A 22,088-nucleotide genomic window follows, 5' to 3' on the forward strand; every position below is an offset into this window, starting at 1 on the left:
ATGAAGTATTCTACTGATATATCCATCGATTAATCAGGTATTCGGATAATAAATACTTTTTCTTTATTAAAGAGCAATACTAAATATACAAGAGAAAATAAGACAGGTCTCTTGAACAACTAATTTGTTTCCTTTTTAGAAAAAAAATGTATTGCTGAAATTGCACACATTAATATCTGTGAAAAGTTAACCCATTTAATACATTACATTGCCATATTACATTCAAAATGCAATATAATACAAATGTATAAATAAGAAACATTAATAAAAATAGAAAGAATAATTTCAAAGGTAAACAACTAACTTCAGCTTATGCATGATGCATTTAGTTTATCTAAATTAGTTTTAGTTTCTTTTTTTTTACTATTAAATGGTAATATATTTGTCCACATAAAATGCCGAATTATCCAGACTGGCAGGTTGTCGGAAGACGCTTATTTTTTAGTATGTCAGTTTCTTCATTCAAACTATAAAATGTTCGTGAAATAAACTCTGGAGATGAAGTTCATCTGCGCAGACGCAGAAAAATTAACGAGCATTACGCGTGTAGCACGTTAAACTGTGCAGTTCAATCACTCAGACACGCAGAACATACAGATGGCATGTGTAAATAACAGGATTCGGCATCCACTAGTCCGCATCTAGTTTTATGGACTCAATGCAGCCGGAAAACAAGCTTCACTCGCAAAATAGACTAAAACTAAGTAAAATAGCAGTTCACCATTTCAATAAGCTATCAGTTATTTATCAGCATGAGAAATACGTGTGAGCGTGTGAACAGACTAAAATGTGTGTGTCTCACGGTGAATGAGTGAGACTTGAGAGCCCTGTAACATGAATAGAGTTTAGCGGGCTGTGCGTCAGTAATAACGGTCTGTGGGGAAACGCAGTGCTCTGTGTGTACTGTAGTTAAATGGATTAAACGATTCTTCGAGGCAACAAAAATGGCCTCGATTATTTTTTGTATTCGAATTACTCGAGTAACTCGAGGAATCGTTTCAGCCCTAGTCATAAGTCTTGCTTTTCATTAAAACTGATATTAAAACTTTTCATATAGTTATATCAAGGTCACATTAAACAGTTAACCCAAAAATAAAAAATCTGTCATCATTTATTTATGTTGTTGAACATCTGTATATGACTCTTTCTTCTGTGGAACACAAAATAAGATATTTTGAGAAATGTCTCAGTGGTTTTGTGTCTATACAATCTTGTTTGGTTGACAACATTCTTAAAAAAAACTTTATTTACCATGCCTTGAAAGAATAGTTCACCCAAAAATGAAAATCCTGTCATCATTTACTCACCCTCAAGTTGTTCCAAATCTGTATACATTTCTTTGTTCTGATAAACACAGAGAAAGATATTTGGAAGAATGCTTGTAACAAACAATAGAAAAATGTCTTTGTTCTGTTGAACACAAAAAATTCTAAATTTTGAAGAATTTACGAAAGCACTTTTGACTACATTGTATTTTTTCTACTAAAGTAGTCAGTGGTGGCCAAGAACTGTTTGGTTACAAGCATTCTTCCAAATATCTTCCTTTTTGTTCATCAGAACAAAGAAATTTCTACAAATTTGGAACAACTGGAGGTTGATGAACAGATGACAGATTTCTTTTGGGGGGGGTGAACTGTCCCTTTAATCATTTATTGTTTATATTTTCAAATACCTTTTAGGAAAAAGTCTTCATTGTTAACCCTTCCAGGTTGTCCATAACCATAAGGACCAAAGGTCTCTACTAGCCAAATGTGGGAAAAGAGATCAGCATTTTTTGCTTTCAACTGAACCAGTTTCACTATGTAACACAGCACTACATCATCCCAACCACTTTAAAGCACCAGGCTTTAAAAGTTACATGAGCATTAGGTCTAGAGAAAACCTCTAAATGCGAACTAAATATATTCCATCTATTACACCAGTGAAGAGCCTTGTTCCGTTAAAAAAGAGACCATAGACAGTAGAAAATGCTTGAGCCAGTTTACATTTCCACTATTTTCCAAAGCACTCTGACACAGAGGTTTCAGCACAGGGCACAGGGGTCAATGAAGACAAGCTATAGTCAGCATGGACATGCCGAATTCACTAGATTGCTCCAAAATATTTGAAAGGTGTCAGGTGCAGTGGGAAAGCCAATAAGCATGGGTTTTATTGGTCAGAAAAGTCATGGAGGCTGAAATGACCTCAACTGTGCCCAAAATGATCTCTATACTTTTTTCTCTCTCCAGACCTTCAGTCAGGCTCTTGTCTGACTATACTCTTCAACTTGTAGGAATAGAATCCATAAGATTTCTGGATGTCAAAGAAAGTACACTTCTAAATCTATTTTTCAAATTCTTCAAAGGTTTACTTAATTAATTAATGTTAACTTAATAGAACTTGTGCGCCCTGTTCTTTTTTTGTTTGTTTGAGGAAAAGCCTTTTAATGAGAATAAAATAACTGAATGGATCTTTAAATGATCTGGTCCCATAGATGCTTCACACTCACTGGCAACTGCTAAAATTGGATTCATTTTAGCATTCATTTATGAATTATTCAAGTCTTTGTGATCTCAGAATATTCTGGATGTTAAAACCCATTGAGAAAAACACATAATGAGGTCTAGGTCTTCTTCCTTTCTCTCTCTTTCATTTAGGAACTTTGTGAGGAAAAAACCTTGCACGGTTATTTTGTGAGATTCACAGAAAGAAAAACCTTGAGATGTCTCAGCGTTTCCAAGGTCACAGAACAGTTGCTTTTTTCTTTTTAGAACATGTTGAGGCATGTTTCAGACCACAATTACAGTCTGACTGTGATAGATTGTAAATTGTATAAGAAATGAAAATATTCAACCAAAGAGAATGCAGAAATGCAATTAAAGTCAAAAATATAGTCGAAGCCTAAATGAAATTTACATTATTAAGGTATAAACTATTTATTTGTCTTCTTGTGCATGTTTCATCTGCTTATGCTATTGCAAAGAATAATAAATGTTTGTCTGCATCTTCAATCAAAATGGAATAGCTAGTGCTTTCTGAATTGCACTTTCCTTTTCATTAGCAAGGCAACATCAATGAGAAGATAAACTAGATTTTACTGTGGTTTACTTTTTCCATGTACCTTTTTGAATCAACTCTCTTGAGCTAAACTAAACTAAATTAAACAAAACAAAACAAAAAGCCAGTAGTGAGTTTGCATCTACTACGTACGTAGTGATGGAAAATCAGATTATTTTTCGAATTGTTAATTTCGATAAACCAGTGGTGTACTGGTTTAAGCAGTTCAACTAAAAGAATCTGTTTAAAAGAACTAGTTTGGGAACCGGACAAGTGCATCTTTATGCCATGACCCATGGAGAACAACTCATCACCTAGTGTACATACGAGCACAAACATAACTCTCTTTTGCAAACTCACCAGGCAGTCTGTTCATGTTCACCCCCTGGGCAGACAGTCCTATTCCCATGTACCTGCAAACACAGAGAGATAGAAAACAAAGGTGAACTTTACTAAAAATTATGAACTCTTTAAGAGTGCGTTTACACGATGAAAAAGGGAAAACCTTTTCCTTTGCGTTTTTGAAAAGTTTCACGTACACATGACAGCGTTATCAAAACGATCTGCATTTACACGATCTGGGAAAACAAATAAAAATGCTTTACTATACATGCCAGGCCAGTGGATGGCGCTGTTGCGATATAAAGGAAAACTACGTGCCTGCGCACATACACATACCCTGTTTTAAGGTAAAAGTGCTTTTAATAAACGTTGTCGGCGTATGTATGTTTATAGTTTGTGTATGTAAATGCTATGTCTCCGCTTGTTGTAGTGGTGCAGTAAATCTACTTTTTGCTGGAGAAATGATAATAATAATGTCACGTAGTACAAACATGCAGCATGGAGGCCGCCATTATTGTTTGGGGAATACTCGCGCATGCCTACAGACTGAGCGCGTAATATGCATGCGTATGACGACATTGTTTTTGGAAAACGCCGCCTTCAGAGTTTACACAGAAACGATAATGTTTCCAAAAACTTGTAGTTTGAGACCCGTTTTCAAAATTTTGCGTTTTCAGTCCTCAAAAACGCCATTGTCGCGTAAATGAGCAGCCAAAACGCATAAAAAGTTTACAGTTTTTAGTTGAAAACGGTCTCGTGTAAACGGCCTCTTAATCTACAGGTGCCTTCTTTATTACCTGTAGCTCAAGTAGAAGAACTACATATATTTCTTGTGGTCCCAAATGTTTAAAATATACGTGTTCAACTAGAAGCTGTCGAAACTCACCCATCTCTTCCTTTGCTTACGATCTTCACCTCAAAGTAGTAGATGCCACAAGCGGCAGGGATGGGATGGGTGGCCCGAACAGACGCTGCATCCTTGTGGTTTTTTCCGTGGCCTGTGAACAGAACGGAAACAGTGAGAGAAATGAGTCACTGACCAAACACAGCCTCTGGTATGAATGACTGTTTGCATAAATAACAACTTTTCGGTTAAGTTTTAAGGGTGCCTATAAAGGATTGTCAGCGATGCCTCCGAAATCTAAGCGGTTATCAATGTGTCTGACTGCCAAATTATGTTAGATATGGCAACCATGTTCAGCCTATGACATATGGTCATACGGTAGGGGGAAAGCTCAGGAGAATGCTGACATAAAAGCTCTGAGACCCTGTACAGACACTACAACAACAACTCTCACTTGGCATTATTACCTGTAAAGCAGCCTCATATAGCCTAGATGAATATCACTTCATTCTGAGATATCAGAAATAGATGGGGTCATTGGATAATGTGACTGTCCAGTCAGAAACAAGTGTTTCAGAAAGGCACAGCAATATCCTGTTTACATCTGGTATTAAAATCTGTCTCAGATGAACTGATCACAAGTAATCGGCAGCAACACATGCAGTGGTTTCCACTAGGGATGGGCGATATTATATCGTTTGCGATATACCGGTAGAAATTCCCCAGACGATAGGAATTAGTCTTCCCGCGATATAAACGATAAATTCTAGTTGATGACGTCATCCCCTCTCTTTGTAGATATCTTTGTGAGACCCATTCACAGCTCACATGTGAAGTGAAAACGGGTATAGCGGAGGGCGGACGTGAAGCTGAGAAAGAGTTTGCACTAAAGCTCTAAATCTCGTTTAGGTTGGCACTGTAGATGCGTCCGAGTTAATGTTTAGTTTCACTTTCGTTTTATTTAATTCGTTTGTTAAGTATTCGTTGATAGTCATAATGCGTTACACCACATCATTTAGTTTGGCTAAAAGTATTTATTTAAACATTCGTTAGATGTTATGTGCGCGTGCGCAAATAGTTTAGTATGATTTCTTGCTTGTTATATACAGGATGAACGGAGCGTCCCGTGCGCAGCTCGCGCCCACATGTGCTTTCATAGCGACACAGCGCGCACAGCACTGCTGCCTGTTTACATACGGTACAAATGCGAGTTTATATTACGTTATTTTAAATACGTTTATGAGCGTATAAAAGCATGGATTATTTAATTAGATTTCTTTTACCCGCATTTTTCTGTTCTCTTTCTGTAGCGCGAGTAATAGACAGATTCAGTGTATGTTGCTGTGAGAAGAGAAGGTTCACACAGTTCAAGAGAGAGTGATTGACAGCGTGATGCGATCGATTGTTTCCACCCAACAATAGAATATATACAGTTTTAGGTATGACATGATGTGTTTATTGAGCTTTAGTTCATTTAACTTTTCTTTACTACAAACTTTTGAAGTCGAATCTCACTATTACATTTTATATTTACAAAAACACTGTAGGTATATTTTAGGAGCTGTTTGATTTGGGGTAAGTTTTACTTTTTGATAATATTTGTTTTTCTGAGGGTCTAGACTACATGCAGCTACTATCACTTGACGCAAAAAACAGCGGTGGATGACATTATGGATATATCGTCATTTTTATCGTTATCGCAAGAAATACCAGGAATTATCGTGATAAAGTTTTAGGGCCATATCGCCCATCCCTAGTTTCCACCTGATGGGAGACACCAAGCCTAGGTCTAATTGTCTACTTCCATACTTTACAGTAGCCAAATTAGCATGCATAGTATGTCCAAAATCTCAATGTGCAAGTAGGCGAGAAATACCCGGATGGTCTACTGCTTCTGCTGAGATTTCTCAGTATGAGAACTGAGGAGCTGCCAAATTAAAGTTAATAAATTAAAAATAGTGTAAAATTGTGGGGAGGGCTGTTCTTTTCGAGCGTTAGTGATGTAGGTGTCAAGAATGTACTCAATGTGATTATGTTATGTTGTATAGATGGTTTCAGCGGCAACAACAAACAAACGTTATGTGGCCCAAACTTCACTTCCGGTAAACCTTCGCAAAGAATCTACAACTGTTGAGTAGTTTTAATTTCACTTAAAGTCCCAGTGAAATAAAAAATTACAATGCATATTTCTTCATGAAATATTGCAGCATTTATTTTAAATAGTTTATCATTCTCTATTCAAAAATCGTGTGCTCCCATAATCTTCAATTAAAATATAAAAATGCACTTCCGTTCTGTAGTAACTATCCATCTTAAATGACCTATGTTAGATGGCTTGGGCGGAGCATCCATTAACTCCTCCCCTTCAACTGTCAGTCTGCTGCAAGTTCCATTTCAACGGCTGTTTTATACAGCCAATCAAATAGCAGAGAAAGACGAAAGCCACGCTTACTATTTTTCTCATTGAAAATTCCATTTCACTCGGAAATGCGTCAAAGTATGGAAGTAAAAACGATCGCAACTTCCGGTTCACGGGGACTTTCATACAATGAATATACAATGAAATATTAATATTAATTAAAATGAATACAAATTAAATAAATTGTTTTATTATCCAGACCGATAACCAAATACAGTCCGGAAGTTAAATTCAGGCTAGGCGCGTACGTCCGATGAAACGGCCTTTAACGGCACCTGAGGAACTCTCACGGCTCTTAATAGAGTTCCGCAGGGATGACCTATTTTTGTATGCAAAAACCAAAAGCGAGTTTTAGCACTTCTGGTTCAAACGACGGTTGATAAAAGCGACTACAGACGTTGTCTGGGACGTTAAACCTCCTTACACTTAAAAATCAACATGGGCACAAATCTAAAAAAAACATGGATGGAGGTTCATTTACGAAGTAATTTTTTATCAGGGAACGTGTTTTTAAAAAATGTTGTCAGAGGCTTGGTGGTAGTGACGTTGATATCGAGTGACCATGGTGTGGTCTGTTTATAGCCTCATGTTAGCTTTTTACTTCTGGCGATAGGTCATAGGTCAAAGAACATATAGGTCACATGACAATTAAACATGACGGATGTCTGGAATGTGTGCATATTGCACCCACACATACTACACTAACAGTCGACTAAATTGCTTTTTGTGTGTCTCGTGACTCGCTGTTTGTGCGTTTCGTCATGATGAATGTTTTATTATGAGACACGCAAGAATCAGTCAGCTTCAACATACCGCCGTATTTGAACTTAGCATGCAGGGCTGTCTGTTTAGATTTATGTATATGTGATGTAATGGTTGAAACGATCCATCATAAATAAGCTTAAAATATTAATAGTTTTCCCTCACAAATATATATTTTTGCTCCAAAGACATTTATTAACCTACCCGAGTTGCAGAGATTTATTTTATGATGGATGGTTGTGCTTTTAAGAGCTTCAAAACCTTGGACCCCATTCAATGGTTTTACAAAGCTATGAAAGCCAAAATAATATTTAATTTAGCTTAATTTAATTTAATATAACTCTGATTCTGTTAAGCTGAAGAAAGGAAGCTCTGGGATGGTATGAGGGTGAGTACATTTTGGGGTTATTTTCACTTTCCGGCAAACTCTTCCTTTTAAGTGATAGTACACCCAAAAATTAAAACTCTTGTCATTTCAAACCTGTATGACTTTCTTTCTTCTGCAGAACACAAAATGAAGATATTTTGAAGAATGTTGGTAACCAAACAGTGACGGGACCCTTTTACTTGCATTGGTTTTGTGTCCGTTCAATAGAAGTGAACTGACAGAATTTTCATTTATGGGTGAATTATCACTTGTCACAACTTGTCTGTATGTGTGTATGTATATCATTTTCTGTATGAAATTATGTTTGTGTGCACCGGAACTTCAGCCACAGTTTGAAAAACATTGCCAAACATTGTCTGCTGATCATTGTGTGTTTGTGTGATTTTAAGCATATACGTGTAAAAAAATTGATTAACTAATTCCCATAATCATCATCTCTGATTACAGCAATAATATAAATCACCTTTATTTATAGCATCCCAAGTCCTGCTACCAAGCCGCAATAGGCTTGCCTGCCAATTAATCAATAACACACATTAAAGATCTATTTATATCCCCAGCTCACATGACCAAAGTAAAGGCAGACGAGGCGACCCTGTATGTGCAAATTCCTGACTCTCTCTTCACTCGTACACACAGACACACACACACAAATGCACATATGTGTACACGCTCCTCCCCGCCCCCTGCTCACACACTCAAATCTATTAATACATCACGCCATGACCACGCCATTCTAGGAGCCCAGAAGAGTGATACAACCATGGGTGATTCTCGTCTTCTTTAGCTCCTTGTCTCTCTCTCTCGAACATGTTTAATGCACAAAACACAAATGGCTTTTGTACAAAGTCCTCCTCTGCAGCGCATAATCACAGGGCTGCTGCGTGTTACAGCGCTGCTGTAATCCTGTGTAGGACATTATTTCATGGTATGTTCTGCAATAGCACAGCTTTATTTATGTGCTGAGTGTTTCACTTGTTTTTGTGATGGGGCGAGCCAATAATTTGGTTAACTCTTTAGGGCAGGAGTCTTCAACTAAAATCGCTTGAGGTCCAGTAAACGAACCCTCCTTACCAGCCGAGGTCCGGACAATTAAATACCTAAAAACATAAACATGTCTTTTCATATCTATACGACGGCATTACAATGTCTGACAACAATATAATGAAGCAAAATGTGCAAAATGCCCTAATCTCTAAACCTGCACTGAACATACATTCATTTCAACATTAACAACTTTAAAAGAAAACTAAAGTGTTGTTTTCTGCTGAACTGAGATGAACAAATAGCAGCATCAAGTTGTGACTGATCATCCTCTAATAACATTTCAGCTCTTCTTGTGGCTGGTGCAGCTGAAAGGGGGGTTTGTTTAATATTTTCTTTTAGTTCATGTCTTTATTTTCCTTCTAAAAGTGTTTCACACGCAGCCTCCATGCACTCTTTTACTATTTTCCCATCAGTAAAGGGCTTGTTATGTTTTCCTAAGATCCACAGTATTCTTAGGGAACATTCTATGCTCGTTGTTGGGCGGTGAGTGAGTGAGTGAGGGAGGACCCGTGTAGATCGCTCCTACTGGGCTTTGAGCTAATCTATTTTCCGTGTCCTTACCTCGGACTGCTGCGGGCAAGTTTCTTCATAGTGTCTCTGTCTAATTTCATAATGCCGTTTAATGTTTCCACTTTTGACAACTGCAACAGAGTCCGAGCAAATGAGACAAACCGGCCTTGTGCATGTCGATGCAGGAAGAATAAATGCAAATCTCTCGAGCCATTCATCTCGGAAAACATGGTTTTCAGCGTCAACTTTTCTAACTTTTGAAAAGGACATTGTTTTTCAGTCACTGAGAGCTACGTCTGCGCACTGTGCAGCGAGTCTGTCTCTATGTCTCGGCTCTCTTCACTCATCGACGTCTGAACGTAGCAACAGTGCGCGCCGCATATGTTAACTGTCCGTGGTGCCGTGGGACCCAAACTGCTACTGAGCGGACCTTGATGTGACTGGTATAAATTTGATTGCATTAGAATATAATGTGGCGTTCATTTATTTATTATGTCAAAAGGCTTTGAGGTCCGGACGGACGCATCTCGTGGTCCGCTTTCGGACCGGAGTCCGCTAGTTGGTGACCCCTTCTTTAGGGCATAAAAGTGTCTCTTATTCATGTGACACCAGGGTGAATCTCTGAAAACTGTAAAGAAATGTATAAATCATGTTTCACCTGGTCAAGAAAACATGACTGCATATATGAAAGCTATATTTAAAAGATTCCATATGCAAAAAATTGTAATGCAACATTATCCTGTCTGGACGTATATGCAGGGCTGTACGTTAACTTTGTTTGCATATAGCACCGGTGCTACAGAGTTTTAAAGTTTTGTAGCACAGGCCAAACAGTTGTAGCACAAGTGTAGGTCTGTTATCATTAAAAAAACACAAGTGCAGGTCATCACATAAATAGACACAGGTAACAGAAAAAGGACATTAATGTTATACAAATGGATACATTAGGGCCAGATAATTTTTTGTTTTTCTGAGTTCTGTATTTTCAATGCTTTACTATTCAGTTGTAAATACATTTGTTCATAAAAATACTCTATACTATAGTATTTACTAGGGGTGGGAATCATAGGGTACATCACGATATGATACAGTTCGCGATACATGGCTCACGATACAGATAATATCATGGTGTGACAATTCTATGATAATCGGTATATTGTTTGGCAATTCTATAACGATACATCACCACATCTGCCTAACTATGAAAACAAAATGCCCATGAAAAGGATAAGTGCAACATTTGTCTCTTTATTCAAGTCCACAAAACTTTGTTCAGTAAATTAATAACATATTACCAACATGAGTAATAGTTCAAGTAAATTAAACATTTTATGCTTACATTAAAACATTATCTTTGTAAACTGACACATTTAAAACATTTATTTTTTATACTGGCACAATTCTAAATTTAACAGCCACTTATTTAAACCTGGGAACATCTTCGTGTTAACCAGCTTAAATAAAATAAACCTAAAAAAACATTTCAGTGCAGCAACTTTGCACCATTAAATCTAAGCACATTAACATTAATTCACAAATATGCATGGAGCATAATTTATTTTACACGCAATCCTAATCTCTTTCTCAGACTAGTTTGTTCACGTTACCCTCATTTGCGGGTTAAGCACCACCCAGTGGAGCCATGATGTAATAACGCTTGGAAATATATTCAGAGCGTCTTGTTTTATTATTAATTAAAATTTCCATATTTGGCGCAGCGTATCGATTCTCGTATCGCACGGAGAAGGACGACGATACATCGGCGTATCGATATATTGTCACACCCGTAGTATTTGCTACAGTAAACTACAGTTAATTATTGTGTACTATAGTATATGTGAAGCTTACATAGTAAATATTAAAGTATACTAAAGTGTTTTTTACTACGTTTATAAATTTAATACAGTTTATAAATTTACAAGTTAATTATTTTATCATCTGGTTTAAATTAAGTGGATTTTTATTTTGGCTGGTCGTCGTGAATTCACTTGATTTAGTGTGTTTGACAGTAGCTTCACTCAAACAGTGAAATGCTAGTAAAAAAACTTAGAACAACTCTGTGGATGAAGTTCATGTGTGTCCTCTTATAGTAAGATACAGACAAATCCACGAGTGTCACGTTAACATGTTAAAGTGAGCAACTCATTCGCTCATAGACACGCAGAACAAGAAGAGGACATATTTAAATAGTAACGTTACAATTCAGCTTTCGTTATTATTTCCATGTTTTCCCACATCGCACAGATCATAGGGTTCTAGATCAATGGACTCGATGCAGCCAGAAAACCAGAAAAGTTTTTATTGCAAAAACTAAAAAGCGAAAATAAATAGTGGTGCACCATTAATTAACCTCACACACAAAACAAGTACAACCACAAACGCACTTCACACAAACAAGTGGCACTATCTATGCACCTGCCAAACAGTATCGCATGCGTGCTACACTGGCTAATTTATTCTTAGCACAGTCAAATTTTTTCGTAGCACGTATGTCGTATTGTAGTATGTAGTTATGTAGGATGTAGTATTAAGGTTAAAGGGAAAGTTCACCCAAAAATTAAAATTCTACAGTTATTAATTCATCCTCATGTGGTTAAAAACTGTATATGACTCTTTCTTCTGTGAAACACAAAAGATTTTTGAGAAATAGTTTCAAGTTATTGGGGGCCAATATTCTTTGGTTACTAACATTCTTCAAAATATCTTCTTTTGTGTTTTGCAGAAGAAAGAAAATCATAGGTTTGGCAAAAATATAGGAATATAGGAATGGCAAAAAAAAATTGCTGGTAAACTATCCATTTATACACAAAAAATGTTTGGTAAGATAAGATTACATCATAGATGTCATGCATACATTTGTACTTAACACATCATACACATGTAAGTTTGATTAATCGCGATTACCAATAAATCATGCTGAAATCAAGCTGGCTCGATTATGCAAGGCATCGATCATTTTTTTATGCGTAGCTTGTCCGTGGGATCTCTGGGATCAGTAGGAATGCTGCTTGATCTAAAAACAGTGCAAGTTTGAGTCGCTTAGTTATAACGTGCCTTTAAAAAAGCAACACCCGTCAAACATGATCATTATAAATATATCATGAAAATACCTAAGGAGGCTTGAGGAACAGTGATAAAAAAACATGTCCTTAGGCATTTCCTAGAACTACGTGTGTTATGGTCTTCTTTTGCAGTGCGTATTTGGAGTTTCTGCACAAGAGCGCCCTCTGGCTTTCGAGTGCAGCAGCATTTTACCGTACTTCACTCACAAGCTGTGCATAAATCACGTGATATATATTTCGGTTAATCATGCACAGCCCTAAGTTATATTATTTGTCATTGCATTATTTCTGTCACCATTATTTCTGTTTTTATCCATTTGAAGTTGTGAAAAATTACCCAGACTGTTTTATGAGTTACTACCAAAATGGTCAAACTCATATTAAATGTAACTTATTAAAAAAATAAGAATTAGGTATAAATTTAAAAAGTGGGAAAAAATAACAGGTAAATTATCCACAGTCTCTCTTTTACATAAACAATCACACACAACATTGGCCCCACAGAATTGTACAGCTATTGGGTAAAAGTCATTTTCACTGAAACATGAAATTGGGTGGGGCCTTTTAAAATAGCGAACAGTATTTTGCTTACTTCACACCCTGGAATCCAATGATAAACTGAAGTATGGAATGATGTCATAAGAAATTTGTTGAACCGTATTGGCGCAAGAGCCTATAAGTTTTACTAATATCTTTACAAAATGTGAATTTTGCTAATGTTTTGAAGCACATTAGGGCTAACATATTTTTACCAACCTAAAAACTTTGTCATTTTTGAGATCATGGGGACTTTAAGAGTCTCTGTCAAAACATGTAAGGGGAACAATGTCAGTAGTACAAAGCTACAGCTAACACCCATAATATCAAATCTACAATATGCGAGAACAAAGAGAAAGAGAAGATTGGAAGTGTTGTGCTTGTGCTGAAGGATTCACAGCTTCATAGAACTACTAGGGGAATCTAGTGATATCATCACACCGAGTGATCATGCATGACGGGTTCCTCAGACAACCCAAACCCCTTTGTAGGCAAACATTACAATGAGCTTGGAGAAGCAACAGGCTGCCACAGGAAACTGACAGCAGTCCTCCAAACCACATATAAAGCAAGAATCTTGGCAAATTACCTGATTTATATTTGAAATTATTTATTTGATTGCATTATTTCCTTGCATAAATCATATTACAAAAAGTAGTGACAGAATACGGTGTATACTGCTATGCTTAAAAAAACATTTCCTCTCTTCATTACAGAGACCATTCACCCAAATACTCAACATCATGTCATTCCAAACCTGACATTCTTTCTTCAGCAAAACAAAGAACATGAAGATATTTTGAAGAACGTTGGTAACAAAATAACATTGGACCCCATTGACTGATTGTATGGACAAAACCACTAATTTCTCAAAATATCTTCTTGTGTGACAGAAGTCACTTACAAGTTTTACATGCAAGTGCATAAATGATAAGAGTTCTTATTTTTGGGTGTAGTATCCCTTTAAGGAGCCAACAGCTCCATCACAGTGATAGAGCGGAAAAGAGGTCCACGCTAAAAACTCAGACAGAGGATGGGCCTCTGGTGTATTTTCCCCTTGTTTCGTCATGCCAAGACTGACTAATTTTTCTGGAACTTCCTAAATGAAGACCAACCTAACATAATGTAACATAGCATAAACATTGCTCTGTATATCTTTCAACATGACTTACACTGAGTTTGGTTGAGGTACAAAAATAACTAAAATGGATCATCACAAGAGAATGGTTATGATCTAAGAAGAAACAAACTGAGCTGTTTTAAATATTTTGTAACAAAATGTGCAATGCGCATATTCATTCTACTAAAGTTTGAATGAATGAATAAACATTAGAGTAACATTATTTTCATCCATATCTAATCACAGCCATTTAGTTTTGATGGCATAAAGATAATACAAAACACACTTCCTAACTCCAAACGTATAGAGAAAAGAACAATATCATGACATCACCTTTCAACGTTTACTCGTAACATATGCAGTTCTCAATACAAAATACGTAGCTAGCATCAACCATCATAAGCAGTGGTAAACATACCCATGCCCTGAAAGAAGATCTTTGCCAATGAGGTACAATTTTCCACCAACACAAAGCAATGTACAACGTTACATTACCAAAATAATGTGCTATTGTTCATTGCTAAATTTAACTAAACTATTACTATAAACGTTAAAGTCCCATAAGCACTAAGATAATCATATCGTCTAGTTGACAGCTGTCATGATGGAATAACACATGGTGTAGGATAAACAGCTACAGTGACCCTAAAACGGTCAACATCCCACTGCATTACACAACAGGGCCACTGACACACGACATAATGTAATCATAAGCAGGTGCCTTCAAAGTGACCATTCACCAGCAAGTGAGCCCAAACTAAACATAACCGGGGTCTGTGTTGTTCTGACAACACAATACAGCCTTTATACAAGCCTAATGGCTTCATGTATGTGCGTATACAAGAGCTGGGTGTTATAAAAGCCGCAGAGAACGCATATGGATTGTGCTTAGTGATGGTTCTTAAAATAGACTGCTTTATTGTGTATGCTCTAAGCATGTACACAGTTGTTCAACAAAGTGTATCTGCATTGGGTCACTTCAGAGTCCCCCTGACGCAACTGACTGGGTCGCAGTCACGCCATGATTGTTTACACAGCGAGGGCTGTGGAATTCGGATTTACTGTGATAATGAATTTGGTGCGTCGAGCGATTCATTAGATGCGTATTATTCGTAAAATACAGAAATATCATGAAAAGACGCAAGTTGCTGCGTAGAGTAACAAAAATACCCACAAAAATACAAAAGTTAATTTCCAGCTTTTTATAGTGTGACGCGTGCCACTATAGTCCTCATCCGATCTCTATAGCGGATAACAAATACGCTTATGCAATGCGGTGTAAACTAAACATGCGATTTGCAATGCAATATATTAAGGTGTAACGTTAGCTGGTTAGCTGACTTTATTGCTCTGCTGTGGCTAGCTAACGCCAGCCTCGACTAATTCACCAAAACGGATTCGTGCGAGTTCGCTTGGCAAAGCAAAAACAATTTATGTTCTCGGGATTGCGATAGGTAGAGGTGGGTGTCCAAAAGCAGAACTGACGCGATGGACTCTATAGCCGTGCATGTAACTTACCCTAAACTAGTCTAGCTAGCCGAATTCTGACATTGTTTGCTAAATGTCAAGCCGTTTGGACATTCCTCTTTCTGTACAACAAAGCGAAGGGTACGGAAAAAAGCAGCTCAAACTAGATCGTGGAGTGTAGCTAACCACAACCCCCATTATCACCGGGATTGTCAAGGCCTAGGAGCTGACAGCTCGGCAATGTTGTAGCGTGTGTCACATCTGTATACCTTTGTAATGCACCCGCAGATTATTCTGTGAGAGCCCGATGTAGCTGTACTTATCCTTGGGGCTCCAAGATCGGGGTAAGGGGGTCTCTTCCTCATTCACGGCCGGGTACAGCCGCTTCAAACGCTCGTTTAGCTCATGCTCTTGATAATTAAAAGCAGGATCTCCTGTTAGCAGGCTCCCCGCTCCAAGCTCTGCCATTTTTGGTTATGCTTTTATTCCTACTAGTAATCCTACCCTGTTGTGCCAATCCGCTAAAAAGGAGAGCGCGCTAGTCTGAGGAGAAACAGCAGCGGTGAGATATCCCCGGATAACCAGCCGCTCTACAGTGACGTGTGGGTACTGTAGTTGAGCACAAAGCCCTGCGCAGTGCACACTGATGACATGAGGGAAGTGCCATTCACTACATGACCCATAAATAATTACATTTCAGTCCGTCGGAAAGAGCAGAGCGGTGTATAACGCACTGTAGGATTTGTAGTTTTTAACACAGCTCAAAAACAATGTGTCCATATTATTGGTTTCGACTATTATCTCAATTGAATCCCAAAACTATGTTTTTTTATAGTCAGGCATTTAATAAAACGCGTGCTGAAACATCACGTCAATACATGTTTGCTGTAATTAAATATAATTGTATCACACTGAGATTTCATGAAAGCCCTATTTTTCTAGGTCTATACAGCTAAAGCATTGGGTTATTTAATTCAATATTTATTGACACCGGTTGTTTAACTTACATAAAACAAAATGTGACATAGGCGTTTATCGCAGTTTATAAGTAGTGACACCACGTTGATGCCAGGTCACAGTTACACACTTCTAACCCTACAGTCACTGATCAAGTTCAACAACATTTTGTTCCATGTTTGTTGAGCACCCTTGAGGATTTCTACTGTCTAAAAAACAGATGGGTTTTGAAAAACAAGAGCCTCTGTGGTGTAATCCAGCAGCCATTTAATTATTGCCGAGAGAGAAAAAAAGACCACCGCTACTTCCCACCAAAGACTTTATAATATATAATACTTAACATATTTATTAAGAGCCATTCATATCTATTTACATATATCACTCCATTCCTTACGACATATTTAGTTTGAAGGCCACCAGCTACGTTATTTTCCATAACGGCGCGCTATGGACACCTACAAAGGAGAGGTCTTTTCTGGGGTCCTATGATACCATAGCAACCGCCCCTCAAACAACAACATTACCACGCTGTTTGAGCTTCAGTTAAACGGAAGATGAGAACTTTACTGTTATATGCTTAGATTACCATACTCTAAAATCATCCAAAATGTCAGTACGGAAAGAATTTAAGATACCACCGACGTCACATTCTGAAAGGCAAGCTATATGTTTGTTTTAAATTGTTATTGATGTTATTCAGTACACCAACTAGCTGCCTTTAAACCAAACATGGTAGACGTCAATAGTAACAAGTCAGTAAATTGATAAATAATGTATTCATAAACTGTTTTAACATTTTAGCATTATTTGTATAACGGGAAGCTACCTTTCAAGCTGCTCAAAAACAGAGAGAAATAAGAAGTCATGAGAATGAAAGGTTGTCAGATACAGCAGCATTGAAGTGTTCTGAATCTGAACAAATATGTTTTGGTTCTACTAACTGAATATTTAATATATATTTAAGATCTCTTACCAGGCCTCGTTTCTTGGAGCACCTGGAATGTTATCTCAAAAGGGAATTGGAAGGTTTAGACATACACGATCCAAAAATCCAACAGCTCAGACTTCAGGTTTAAACCCCTTATTGCGCTTTATTATATTATTAAGTCCTTGTCTTTTTTAACAATCAAAGTAATTTTGCTGCCTCTTTATTTCCCCGTGTCATGAAGGTTTACCAGGAGGTCTTTGGGTATTTAATTGATGAGTTCAAAACTTACAAGCCTATTTTCTCTGCCATCAAAAAAGAGTATGACATCACATTAGGTATGTACTTTTTTTGTGTGAGGGAACCTTTGTGCATTCTACCCTGATCTTTAACCTCTAGTTTCGATGTAGCTACATTAACAGACAGGTTTCAGTTTTGCTTGTAATTTTCACTAGTTTTTTCATGTTTCGAAACCATCCCTTATATAATCCATAGCAGAAGTAAAATATAGAAAAATGAATTCTTAAAATATTCCTCATTTAGGACATGTAAAATCAAATGAAAATAGAACTCTAGGCGTGCGTCATTAGTTGAGATTACTACAGTAGTGTTAATGTCTTCCCCAGCAAGCCAACGTGAACAAATCAGGGATCTGCTACCACTGCGAGAGAAACTAGTGCTTGTCTCAGAACAATGTGAGAAGAGGGTTCTTGATCTGATGGTACAAGAGAGGGATGAGATCAGAGCTCTAAAGCAGGAGTGTCAGCGTCTGCAGTGCATCATTGAGAGAATGAATGAGCAACAGTCTGCCCTGCAGATTCAGGTGGAGCTGATTTTTACCGTTATTGTATCTAATGTGTATCTGAATGTTGTGGAGATCTGGCTACCTTGCATTATTCATATAAGCCTAGCTTGCTTTGAATCTGTGTAACATAGGAGGTGTTGTATCTTATGCCTTTAACAGGTTGATCATCTGAAAAAGGACTTGGCCATCCAGTATGAGTTATACAGGGAGGAACGTGATGCACGAAAGCTGCTGATCCTTAAAATCAGCACAATGCACTCTAGTCAAGATGTTGAAGATGATGACAAAAAGGAAGGTAATGAATAGCAATGGTAGAGCGATTATTCATGAAACAATTAAACATGGACAGGAAAAAAATCTTTGTGCAAAGTAAAGTTACCTCATTATTATTTACATTTTATATTTTTATCCAAAGATTACACAAGTTACAAACATGTGGACATCTATTATGAGACATGAGGTTGAAAACTAGAGGTTTGATTTAATACATTGGAAGCGAGTACCAGTAGTCAAGACAAGAACAACCTAGGGCCTGTAATACAACCTGAATAGTTTCTCTGGTTAGAAAAGATCAGACTTTTTTAGACCTTTGTCTTGGTATTTATTTTATTGGATTTAATTCTAGAGGGAAAAGAAATTATTCATTGATGCCCAAAAACCTTGTTTTTGAAGAATGCCCTCAGAAAAGTAAGGAAGTAGAGTAGGTTGAGTAGTGAGAAAAAAGGTGTAGAACATTTCTTTGTTCTGAGGCAGTCAAGCTTTGCTTGATGGAGGCTTTGCTTGTTCCTCCAGATATGGAAGCTGAGGATCCTGTGATGGTGAAGATGGCTTTACAAGTGTGTAGGGAGGATCTTACCAAAGCACAGGTTGAGCTTAACCGACTGCAAGCAGAATATAGTGATGTTGTCTCCCGTCGAGACTGGGAGAGCCTGAATGGCTTCCATGAGGAGACTCTAAGGAAGGTTAAAGAAATAACTTTATGATTCCATTTTCTCTTCAATTTCCAACATTCACTTAAAAACCCAGTAGACTTAACTTACTCAAAGATCATAACCAGAGCAATTGTTCTATATTTTATTTATTATGTAGGCTAACACATTAAAGACCTCACGGTTAATATTTGATATAAACCTTTGTTGCAGCTGGAAACCTTTCAGGCAGACTTTGATCTGATGAAGACAGAATATGACACACTTCTTGAAGTTCACCGACAGGTGGTTTACAGTATAATAATAATAAATTCAAATGGGCGGTTTGCATTTATCTGCTTATTCAACATTATTGTAACCAACAGTCAGTAAATTCTAATCAGTCCTTGCTGCAACCTGGCTCAAATGAGAATCACACTGCTACAACTCCCAGACCAAACTGGGAACTATGTTCAGGTATCAGTATCTTCTTTTTTGGAAGAACCTTACATAAGCCAGTTTTCGTATTTATATAGCATAGTTGAGCAGATGTAATTTTGTATAATATGTGTTAAAGACATACTTGGGGGCAATGAGCGCCACACAGAACTCTTTGAAAGGCAATCCAGCCAAAAGAAGTTGGAGATCTTGCTGCAGGAGATGAATAGTCAGGTCCCAGACCAGTTCTTTAATGGACTAGTAAGGGTTCACAACATTAAATCAACAACAATTTAAATGTCTAAACATTTAAATGATGTATACTTACAAATACTGATTTACATTATGCTTGTTGTGATAGCATCAACATTAGTAAGTTAAACTCAAGTTGTTTCTGTAGGGCTTCTCCAGTGATGTCCCCATTTATTTACGTTACGAGGGGACGTTTAAGGATCTTAAGCTGAGAAAAGCTGATGTGGTCAGAATTATAAAAGATATCTGGAGGGAGAAAACTGCAGAGAATGAGAATGTATACCACACCATCATCCTCTTTGATTTGTCAGCAAAATACATCCTTACGTTGGTGTTCATAATTATATTTCCTTTTTTCTTCAATGTAGAATGATGACTGTAGAGACCTGAAGGTGTTTCTGCACAGCTATCTTGTGGACCAATTTAAGGAGAAGGCAGGACAGTGGGTTTACAGCTTAATTGAAATCATCAAAAACAATCTCAGTGATGATCTCATTTGTCTTTTCAATGATATTCTGACTGGGAAGGTTTGTGCCTAATCTATATAAATATAATGCTGTAAAGTAGCCTCATGTGACAACAGTTTATAGCAGTGTTGAGCATCTAAATCTAGATTTTGCAAGTTTTTGATATTTAATTGGACTGTTGTATGTAAAAGGGCCTTATAGCCAAAACCTCATTTTAATGAGATCACTGTATTTTAATTTTATATTACATTATGCTGTATTATATTTGCTGTGTGTATTGTTGATGAGTGTAATGTTGGTGGCAGGTGGATGAGAGCCTCTACCATGGACAGACACAGCTGATGTCTCACTTGCTCAAGGTTGTAATTCAAAGTGACATAAAAGAATGTGGATTACTAACTGTTTCAGAATTTAGGTGAGCAAAAAATCTGTATGTCAGAGATGGTTTTAATATTTTCACAGTAATGGTAGTACTATAATGGTTTGAGATAAAGTGTGATTATTGTAATATGTATGCTGATTTTTAGTGACGCATTGAGGAAAGCTTTACCCCTGAAGTCAGATCAGGCCATACAGGAGCTGTTGGCAGCGGCTCATACAGAGCTAGAGAGTAATGGTGAACGCATAGCTTATCAGACACTTTTTACAGAGGTCAGTTCCAAAATTTTGGATGAATACATCAGGCAAAAAACATTACATATTGAACAGTATGCATAGTTAAGCAGCATTATTTTTATCTGAAAACACAAAATGATTGCCAATGGATGCATAGATGTTGTTCCCAATCCAGGACACAGATGGAAAGCATAAAGAATTCCTGAGTCTAGTCAAACAACAGGCTACTGCTGAAAGACTCCAATATGTCAGTGAGCTGAGGATACAACTAGAGGGAAAAGGGTGAGTTAATGATCCACTGTTTTCAAAATTCTACTAATTACAAATCACATTTTCAAATAATCCGGTTTATGGTGCCATAAAGGCAATTGTGAAAGTAATTAAAGTCTGTCCTGTTTTTTATGCCATCAAAATAGGACGGTGAATGCAGAGGACCTAAGGACTGTATTCATAACCATTGATCCCTCCCTGGATTCTGCATCACTTGACCGGAACCTTAGTGTAGCTTTTCAGACAAAGGTGTGGGAATTACAAGATCTGGATGTGAACACAGAGGTTGTGCTACAGCGTCTCTCGGTGGCTGATGTGAAAAGAGCAGGGCCAAAATAAACACCATTGATGTTCTTGCACTGTGATGTATTTATAGCAGTCTATTATGCATTATATAATTACATAAATGACATAGAAACAATTACATATTAAGGCTAACATTTTATTATATTATAACATTATAGATTATTTTAACCTAACTAAAAACCTTTTGAATATTTTAACAGATAATTGATTTTTTTATTAAGAAAAGACAATCCACTTATCATATTTGGAGTCGTATCTTTTTATTACAATGATTTTTACAGTTAATGTGTAATGTCTACCTACAGATTACTTGATCATTATTTATGTAAATAAATTGTACATTTGTATTTATTTATTTATCTGTCATGTGTATTGTTTTTTGACATTAGGTTATGATGGTTACATTTTAATTCAATATGTGATAAATACAAATAAGATGCTTGCTTTCTTTTGTAGGACCCCTTGAAATAAACAAATAAACCAGAAATAACAAAAAAAACTGAAAAACCGCATGTAGTCACTGATGTTGATTTCGAACAGGTTGCAAATGCTTGAATCATTGCTTAAATACGCTTTTCCGTGGGATTATAGTTGTGAGCATGCGAAGCGTA

General features: G+C 37.0%; 2 protein-coding genes across 3 annotated transcripts in view; one reads left to right on the forward strand and one right to left on the reverse strand.

Annotated features, from left to right (window-relative positions):
* ranbp10 (RAN binding protein 10) overlaps positions 1 to 16,143 on the reverse strand; it is a 37,729-nt gene extending 21,586 nt beyond the window's left edge. The window contains exons 1-3 of the mRNA XM_057348174.1: positions 15,804 to 16,143; positions 4,265 to 4,376; positions 3,397 to 3,449 (exon numbers count right to left, since the gene is read on the reverse strand). Coding sequence (XP_057204157.1) covers positions 3,397 to 3,449; positions 4,265 to 4,376; positions 15,804 to 16,002 — 364 coding nt within the window. The 5' untranslated portion in view covers positions 16,003 to 16,143. The remainder of the gene's footprint in view (positions 1 to 3,396; positions 3,450 to 4,264; positions 4,377 to 15,803) is intronic.
* Positions 16,144 to 17,007: 864 nt separating this feature from the next.
* Positions 17,008 to 21,949, forward strand: tsnaxip1 (translin-associated factor X interacting protein 1). 2 transcript variants are annotated; one of them, XM_057348103.1, is made up of 15 exons: positions 17,008 to 17,148; positions 17,456 to 17,561; positions 17,661 to 17,754; positions 18,043 to 18,239; positions 18,381 to 18,516; positions 19,014 to 19,183; positions 19,364 to 19,435; positions 19,516 to 19,606; positions 19,707 to 19,828; positions 19,968 to 20,096; positions 20,188 to 20,346; positions 20,592 to 20,701; positions 20,814 to 20,937; positions 21,059 to 21,183; positions 21,318 to 21,949. In XM_057348103.1, exons 1-15 carry the CDS (start codon positions 17,099 to 17,101, stop codon positions 21,508 to 21,510), a joined length of 1,878 nt encoding a protein of 625 aa, XP_057204086.1. In that variant the 5' UTR covers positions 17,008 to 17,098; the 3' UTR covers positions 21,511 to 21,949. The 2 variants fall into 2 exon arrangements, with proteins under 2 accessions (XP_057204086.1, XP_057204087.1); XM_057348104.1 differs by having other exon boundaries at positions 21,077 to 21,183; positions 21,318 to 21,948.
* The last annotated feature ends 139 nt before the right edge of the window (positions 21,950 to 22,088 follow it).

The sequence above is a fragment of the Triplophysa rosa genome, linkage group LG12 (assembly GCF_024868665.1).
Source record: "Triplophysa rosa linkage group LG12, Trosa_1v2, whole genome shotgun sequence".
Classification (NCBI taxonomy): Eukaryota; Metazoa; Chordata; class Actinopteri; order Cypriniformes; family Nemacheilidae; genus Triplophysa; species Triplophysa rosa.